The 8,929-nt window shown below is 50.0% G+C and overlaps 1 protein-coding gene across 1 annotated transcript in view; it reads right to left on the reverse strand.

The window, feature by feature from the left end:
* The window catches only part of Muc3a (mucin 3A, cell surface associated), a 21,874-nt gene that overhangs the window by 3,025 nt on the left and 9,920 nt on the right, over positions 1 to 8,929 (reverse strand). The window contains exons 3-8 of the mRNA XM_029477875.1: positions 4,863 to 5,125; positions 4,558 to 4,746; positions 2,683 to 2,798; positions 2,511 to 2,569; positions 642 to 790; positions 338 to 403 (exon numbers count right to left, since the gene is read on the reverse strand). Coding sequence (XP_029333735.1) covers positions 338 to 403; positions 642 to 790; positions 2,511 to 2,569; positions 2,683 to 2,798; positions 4,558 to 4,746; positions 4,863 to 5,125 — 842 coding nt within the window. The remainder of the gene's footprint in view (positions 1 to 337; positions 404 to 641; positions 791 to 2,510; positions 2,570 to 2,682; positions 2,799 to 4,557; positions 4,747 to 4,862; positions 5,126 to 8,929) is intronic.

An 8,929-nucleotide genomic window follows, 5' to 3' on the forward strand; every position in this document is an offset into this window, starting at 1 on the left:
TCTCTCTCTCTCTCTCTCTCTCTCTCTCTCTCTCTCTCTCTCTCTCTCTCTCTCTCTCTCTCTCACCCTGAACCAACAAAGTGAAAGGGCACAAGTTGTCTTCTTAACATCACACACACACACACACACTCATGCACTCACACAAAACAAAACAAAATGAAAATGAAAAATAAGACGGGGGTTGGGGTGGGGCAGGAAGGTACAATTCACCCACAACAGTGGCTTCTCCAAAGGTCTCCTCCCCCACCCCCACCCCCACCCCCATTCTTCCCTGGGAACAAGAGTTGGGAGGTCTCATAGCCACCCAAGGTCACTCAGCCGTTTGCCCTACTCTCACCTTCTGGAGTCAGATCTTTCTCAGTGCGATTGTTCACCTTGATGGAGTCAGACTTAAAACACAGCGCTGTTGGAAGAAGGACAATGCATAGGAATGGGGAGGTAGCACAAGGAAAGAGTGCCATGGAGCAAGCATCCTCGTGGGACCCTCCCAAGCCCCAGCTGAGCATGGACTGGACCATTCTCTCAGCCTGTCACAAGAACCTCAGGGCTGGCGCCTGAGCTCCCAAAGGTTCCCTGACTGAGCTGGCATAGGCCAGAGAGGCAGCAGTGACCCTGTCCCCTCCCCCCAGCCTTAAGCTCACCCTGGTTGTCCTGACAGCTGTCTCCATCTTGACTGGCACTCTGAAGCTCCTCCTTCAGCACTGTCTTCACCTTCTCAAAGTCACTCTTCAGCTGGGGGCTGAAGGACAGCCTCAGCAGGACCTGGTAGTCTACCACAATGCTGCCCTTCCTGAGGGGCCAAGGACATCAGAGGCCACAGGGGGTCTCTGGGACACCTTTAGAACCAGTCGCAGGAGTCCAGGAATACAGGGGGAACCCAGGCAGTGATGTAAAATGTCACGTTCCGTGTGTGTGTATGCGTGCGTGTGAGTGTACACCTGTGTGTGTGTGTGTGTGTGTGTGCATGTGTGCACACTGCACATGTATGGGTGTATATGCTCTACATTTATGTCTGTGCATTGGTATGCAAGGATACTGTGTGTGTCAGGGACAACCTCGAGCATTGGTCCTCAGGTGCCTTCCACTATTTGCTTGTTTGTTTTGTTTTTTGTTTTTTGTTTTTTGTTTTACCTAGAATAGCATCATATAGTCTATATAGGGCCTGTGAGCTTCTAGGGATATGTGTGTCATCATCAACACCATCAGCATCAACATCACCACCACCACCACCATCATCATCATCATCGTCTGCCTGTGGGTCTGTAGTGTATATGCATGTGTTGGGGTGCTTGCTGCTGCTCAGAGGCCAAAGGATGACATCTGGTGTCACACCGAGCTAGGACAGCAGTCAGCAGGTTCCCAGCAATCCTCTTGCTCCTGCCTCCTACTTCCCTGTTGTTATAGGCACGCATGCCCATGCCCCAGTTTTTTCATGAGTGCTGGAATTTGAACTCATGTTTTCACTGCTGCACAGAAACAGCCCCAAGCCCAGCTTCTGGCATGGTTTCTGGGACTCTGAGCTTGGGCTCTTCACACCTTCAGAACAAACCCTTTCCTGGCTAAGCGTTTTCTCTGGTACCACCCACATCCTCCTGGAAGAGGTTGCTCAGCCTGGGAAGCAGGGAAAGAGTAAGGAGTATGTTGTGTCAAGAAGTCACCAAACTAGCGGCTGGAGAGATGGCTCAGGGGATAATGGCACTGGCTTATCCAGAGAACCTGAGTTCTGTTCCCAGCCCCCACAGGGTGGTTCACAACCATCTGTAGCTCCAGTCCTAGGGGATCTGACACCCTTTGTGACTTCTTGCATGTATGTGGTACAGAGACAAAAATGCCAGCAAGCATTCACATACATAAAATAAAATAAATATAGTATATATCTCCATATATGTGTGTATATGCATATATATCCCTATCTCTCCATAAATATATATAATCCCTACATATATATGTGTGTGTATACACATACACATATCCCTATCTTTTTCTTCATATATATATATATATATATATATATATATATATATATATGTGTGTGTGTGTGTGTGTGTATACACACACATACACACAGAGACACACACACATGCACACACACAAACACACACACATATATACACACATATACATATCCCTATCTACACACAGACACACATATATATAATCCCTACCTCTCTCTCCATACATATATCTGTATGTTTATACACACATACACACATACACACACACACACACACACAGACACCTACCTATCTCTGTCTCTCCCCTCCCTCTCCTTCCCCCTTCCTCTGTCAAACAAAACTGGTATCAGTCAAAGAAAGACTAAGACAGCAGCCCCATCTCGGGAACCCCTATACAGCTGTTCTTTAAGGACTGCTATCCCCCCTGCAAAGAAAGAAGCCCTAAAATTACTGTGAAAGTCTCCCCTCAAGGAAGGAAGGGATGGGTTCTCAGGCTCCTACCCACCCATTCCCTCTACCCCACAGTGTCTCCACAGTCCCTGAAGGGTCTCTTACCTCAAGGACAGGATTTCCACACCTTGGAAGCCTTGAACAGCCTGGTAAATCTTCTGCATCTGAAAGGCCAATGGTGGTTTGGGATGATGTCTGAAGCTATAGACCTGAGGGGACCTACAGACCCACGCCCAGGTCCAGGAGAGGATTGCTAAGTTCACTCGTCTCTGCTCACCTGACGCTGGAAGGCACTGCTGAAGTCTTTGTAAGCCTTGGAAGTGTTGTCTTCAAGGTCTGGAGAGAATTCCTGCTCCACAGATACCTCCATGCCCACTTCAGTCTCCACTGTGTCTGTTTCATGGAAGACCGAACTCTGACTACTTCCTCATCTGCCCTTGTCTGCCATCACCACCCTAGCTCTCTCACCCACAGGATTCTCTTCTCTTTCTCTATCACATCTGAAGGCATACCAGGAAAGGAAAAGAAATCTGGAATGATAGCTGGGGGCGTGGCTCAGTGGTAGAGCCCCTGCCTAGAATCCCCCAGTGAGGGGCTGGGGGCGTGGCTCAGTGGTAGAGCCCCTGCCTAGAATCCCCCAATGAGGGGCTGGGGGCGTGGCTCAGTGGTAGAGCCCCTGCCTAGAATCCCCCAGGGAGGGGCTAGGGGCAGTGCTATGTAGCAGAGCTCTTGCTTTTAATGCCTGGGGAGTTTCTGGGCTGTTACCAGTAGAAAGAGTAAATCAATTAATTCTGGTGTATTTTTATCAGAGGTGAAAGAAAGAAGGCCAAGTTCACAGCAACTGGCCCTTAATCACCAGAAAGACCATATGAATATGTCAGTTGCTATGGAAGCATGACACAAATAATCTGTCAGGATGCAGATACGTTAAGAGTAATAGTTCAAACTACTTTAAGAGCTCAGTGGTTAAGGGTGTATGTTTCTCTTCCACAGAACCCAAGTTCAATTCCTAGCTCTCATATCAAGCAGCTCACAACTGCCTGTAACTCCAGGTCAGGGGACTCTAATATCTCTGGCCTCTGTCACCTCTGCATTCATGTTCACAAACATACACATAATATAAAAATAATAAAAACAAATCTTTACTAATTTGTTTTGTTTACAATTTTGGGGGTTTGGTTTTGTTTTAAAGTTAGGATCTCACTGTGTAGCCTAGAACTTGCTCTACAGACCTGAAACACATGTTTCAGATTCACAGAGATCCACCTGTCTCTGCCTCCGGAGTGCTGGGGTTCAAAGTGTGTACCAGCATGCACTGCCCATGTTTGACTTTGTCGTGGTTAATTGCCACTGCCACATTGGCAGACTCTAGGTCACCTAGGAGACAACCCTCTGGGCACATTTGTGAGGGAGCTTCTAGGTTGAATAATTGAGGTAGGAAGACACATTTCAAATATGGTGGCACTATTTAAGGTCTGGGTGCCTGGACTGAGAAAAAAGAAGTGAGCTGAGCACCAGCATTCATCTCTCTCTCTCTCTCTCTCTCTCTCTCTCTCTCTCTCTCTCTCTCTCTCCTTCCTGCTTAAGGGTGCCATGGGACCAGATGTGCCAGACTCCCACTGCAATGCCTTCCCCACCATGATGGACTGTGCACCCTCAGACTGTGAGACACAACCAACCCTTTCTCCCTTAAGTTGTGTATATCTCCATTCATGATGGCACATGCCTGTAATCTCAGCTCTGAAGAGACAGAGGCAGGGAGATCTCTGTGAGTTCTAGGCCAACCTGATCTACAGAGTGAGTTCCAGGTTAGTCAGGGCTACAAAACAAAAATCTATTTAAAAAAAAATATACAACAAAAAACCAATACTGTTGTCAGGGATTTGAGCACAGCAACCAATAGAGACTTATAATCCACAGAATTGTATTACAGCTACTACCTCTGAGGTCAGTCAATACAGCAGCCATTGAGAGTTAGTAAGGTTCGGAGAAGAGCTCACAGAGGCATTGGGAGCAGATGGAGGTTAAGGGTGAGGAGGGGGTGTGGGATAGCAGAGTGCATGGGAGAGAAGTCAGCAGCGGATGAGGAGACAGCAGAGCACACGGGGTTCTGTAAGGAGGAAGGCCAGAGCCTGTGGCTCTGGCTACTCACCTATGTCTAACTGCTCCACTGGAAACTCACAGAAGGACCCATAGAAGGTGCTGGGGCAGACACACCTGATGCCGTCCCATGAACCCCCATTCTGGCATCTGTTATCCAGATCTTGACAGTGGTCTCCAGAGAAACCAGGAGGGCAAATGCACTGGCCCTGCTCCCAGGTGCCACCATTGTCGCAAACACCTGGGAAGCGCAGATAAAATGAGAAATCTAACGAGGACCTGACCTTGGTGACACAGAACTTGGGTAAAGAAGGAAGGTATGGGGAAAGAAACTAAACAGAAGACAAGAGGTCCAACCTGGGGTTGTGGTCAAGCTCGCTGGAGTGGTCATCAGAGTAGAGGCTGAAGTTGATCTTGATCGTGGTGATGTAAGGGTGGTAGGAGACTTCATGGTGGCCACCGACGTCTCTGGTGTCTTTGTGACCGGCAGAATAGGCTGTGTCACCTTGCTTGAAGTTGTGGTAGTTTCAAAACTTTTGCTTGGTTTCAGGCTTGAGGGGACACTGATAGAGCCAGGCATATTTGGGGTGGTGATAGAGGTGGCACTCAACCGATCATCCCTGGTGGACATTGGGGAGCTCCTGAAGACTGTGTCTGTGACTGGTGTCCTAGTGTCTGTTGAGCTAGGAGCCTCAGTGATGGTGTCTGAGGGCTGGGTTTCTGGTGTCATGGACAAGGTAACCATGTTGGTGGTAGAGGGAATGACAGAGAATGGGGTGATGGGAGCAGATGTCGCTCCAGTACTGGGATTGATGTCAACACATGGAGTCAGGGGAGAGCTGGGGACTATGGTGACAGTGATGGTTTCTGGACAAGGTGTAGTAGAAGGAAGGGAGATATAAGAGAAGGGAGTTGATACGGTATGAGCTGTGGTCAGCGGTGAGGTGGTGGGGGACGTTCTGGTGGTTGAAGAAGGAGGAAAGGATGTCACTACAGAGGACACTGTAGCTTCTGTACTGGAGCTCAGGGAGAAGGGAGAAGGAGGTTTACTAGTCGTCCTTAGCACTGGTCTCGTAGCAGGGAGAGATGGGGAAGCAGACATTATTACTGTGGGTGTTGAAGAGATCAGGGTAGCGAAAGAAGTCACCACTGCATTTGTAGAAGAACTTTCCCAGGGGAGGGAACCTGTTCTGGGTTCACCTGATGAAGTAAGTGTAGTTAGTGAAGTCGGGGTGGACGCGAGAGTACTAAGAGTAGATGGAACGGTGCTTGTACTGGGGACATGAGACGCTGACAAGCTAGGACTGGAGTTTGGTGATGAACTCTGAGTATGAAAGGAAGAGAGGGGGTGATCTGGACTTGTAGGGGAAGCACTAGTGGGAACAGAGGCAATAGAAGTTGACTTTGATGGTGGAATTTCAGATGAAACTGACATACCTGTCCCAAGAGAACCCCTTGGGGTATCCCCAGTCACTATGACAGTAGTTGTCATAATGGGGGTAATGGAGTGGGCGGTGCTGAGACTGGAAATCCCTGTGTTCTGGGTGATGGAGGATGGTGGGATGAGACTGGGATGGGTTTGTAACAGACTAGAATGTGAATGGGTTGAGGTGGTAGATGTCATGGCAGACGTACCCGTATTGAAAATGGTAGGGATTCCTTCACTAGGCAGAGATGACGTTAGAGAGGTTAGTGTCTCCAGGTGACCAGAGGTTATAGGAAGTGAGGAGGTGATGGCTGTGGTCGTGCTGTCAGGGGATTGGGTGTTTGAATTGGAAGAGGGAGAAAAGCTTGTAGAGGGAGTCAAGGTGACTGTGGCATATAAGTCTGGAGGGAGAGTCGGAGTGGTGTCTGAGATGAGTGGAGATGGTTGGGTTTGGGTCAGGAAGTTTGTGAGGGTAGCTGTGTCATTGACAAGGACTGAAGTGCTGTCTGGCATAGAGGTAGAACTAGGGAAGGTGACCTGAGACGTAGCTGCAGATGTGGCGTGTGTAACTGCGAGTGAGGTCACCACGGCAGACATCGGGGAGCTGGACACACTGACACTGGAGTCTGGTTGTGAACTTGAGGCAGACATAGAGGACTGAGTCATACTTGTGCCTGAAGTCAGAATATTGGAGGTCATGTGGGAGGGACTGGTGGATCTGCCATACGTGAGAGGGCCTGTGACAGTTACCGAGGACGTGATTGGGGAAGTCACAGCTGTGTCTGTCATGAGTGAGTCTGTGGTGCTACCCATGGATGAGGAGGGGAGAGATGTATCTGTCATGGTTGGCTGACTTGAGCTATTGGAAGAGGGAATTGTGGCTGTGAGGGTTCCCAATGTCCCTGTTGTGGTAACAGGTAAGGAGATGGCAGTTGTGGAAAAGGTAACAGTGGGGTGGCTATTTAAGGAGGTGAGGGTGGGTGAGCTGAGAGAAGGAGGCAGGGTGGCCTTGGTGACCAGCTGTGTGGTGACAGCATTGCTTGTTTCTAAAGTGAACTGGGAGGGCAAAGTGGGTGTGACTGAGGTGTCTGGGGTCCTTGTGGCTAAGATAGTGGTAGGAGAGGTGACATGGGATGGGGAATGGGTAACAGAGCTGGTNACAGTGGCTAGGCTGGGGAAAGAGGGTTGGTCTGTTCCAGTCACAGCTGAGGTAGGAGAAAGAGGCTGGGTGGATGTGGGGGCTGTGCGTGTGGTGAGGGTTGTGGGTGTCAGGGTGGACTCAGCTGTGGAGTGCAGTGTATGTGTGAAGGTTGGAGCTGAGGGGACAATGTCCCTCTGTGTAGTCTCAGCTGTCCTGGCCGAAGTAGATGAGGAGAAGGAAGAGGCAGCAGGGTAGCTGGAGGCAAGGGGAGGTGGAGAGCTTCCAGTACTGACAGAAGCAGCTGTCTCACTGCTGGTGGTGTGGGGTGTGTAAACAAGGGGAGTGTTGGTGTGCCTGCTGGTGGGGTTAGATGAGATGAAATCAGTTGGTGACAGGCTAGGAACTGTGTGGGTTTCAGTGTGTGACTCTGTGGCCAAAGGCTCNGTAATGCCTATGGATGAGGAGGGCAGAGCTGTGTCTGTCATGGTAGGCAGGTCTGAGCTAAGTGAAGNTGTGACGGTGGGTATGGGTGTCTGCAGGGTCCCCATGGTCCCTGAACTGACATGAGGTAAGGAGATGGCAGTTGTAGACAAGGGGAAAGTGGAGTGGCTCTTTAAGGAGGTGAGGCTGGACATGCTGAGAGACTGAGGCATGGTGGCCTTGGTGACTGGCTCTGTGGTGACAGTATTGCTTGTTCCTGCAGTGAGCATGGAGGGCCAGGTGGGTGTGAGAGAGGTGTCTGGGGTCCTTGTGTCTACAATGGAGGTAGGAGAGGTGACATGGGAAGAGGAATTGACAACAGAGGTGATAACAGAGCTGGGGAAGGTGACCTGAGATGTAGCTGCAGATGTGCTGTGTGTAAGTGGGAGTGAGGTCACCTCAGCAGACATCGGGGAGCTGGACACGCTGACAGTGGAGTCTGGTTGTGAGCCTGAGACATATGTAGAGGATGGAGCTATACTTGTGCCTGAAGTCAAAATATTAGAGGTTACGTGGGACAGACTGGTGGATTTGGCATATGTGAGAGGGCCTGTGACAGTTACCGAGGACGTGATTGGGGAAGTCACATCTGTGTCTGTCATGAGTGACTCTGTGAATATGCCCATAGATGAGGAGGAGAGAGATGTATTTATCGTTGCAGNCTGACCTGAGCTTGATGAAAAGGGAATTGTAGGTGTGAGGGTCCCCAGTGTCTCTGTAGTGGCAGCAGGTAAAGAGATGGAAGTTGTGGACAAGGTGACAGTTGGGTGGCTGATTTTTGAGATGAGGGTGGACATGCTGAGAGAGGGAGGCATGGTGGACTTGGTGACTGGNTGTGTGGTGACAGTATTGCTTGTTTCTGAAGTGAGCAGGGATGGCCAGGAGGGTGTGACAGAGGTGTCTGGCATCCCTGTGGCTAAGATNGAGGTAGGAGANGTGACATGGGAAGGGGAATGGNCAACAGAGCTAGTAACAGAGTTAGGGAAGGTGACCTGAGATGTAGCTGCAGATGTGGCNTGTATAACTGGGGGTGAGGTCACCTCCACAGACACCGGGGAGCTGGACCTGCTGACAGTNGAGTCTGGTTGTGAACTTGAAACTGACGTAGAGGACTGAGCTGTACTCCTGTGTGAGGTCACCATACTGGANGTGATGTGAGAAGAGCTTGAAGANNTGGCATATGTGAGNGGGCCTGTGACAGTGGCNNAGGATGTGATTGGGGAAGTCACAGCTGTGTCTGTCATGAGTGAGTCTGTGGTGCTACCCATGGATGAGGAGGGGAGAGATGTGTCTGTCATGGTTGGCTGACCTGAACTATGTGAAGAGGGAATTGTGGGTGTGAGGGTCCCCAGTATCCCTGTAGTGGCAGCAGGTAAG

Source organism: Mus caroli, chromosome 5 (genome assembly GCF_900094665.2).
Source record: "Mus caroli chromosome 5, CAROLI_EIJ_v1.1, whole genome shotgun sequence".
In the NCBI taxonomy this organism is placed as follows: domain Eukaryota; kingdom Metazoa; phylum Chordata; class Mammalia; order Rodentia; family Muridae; genus Mus; species Mus caroli.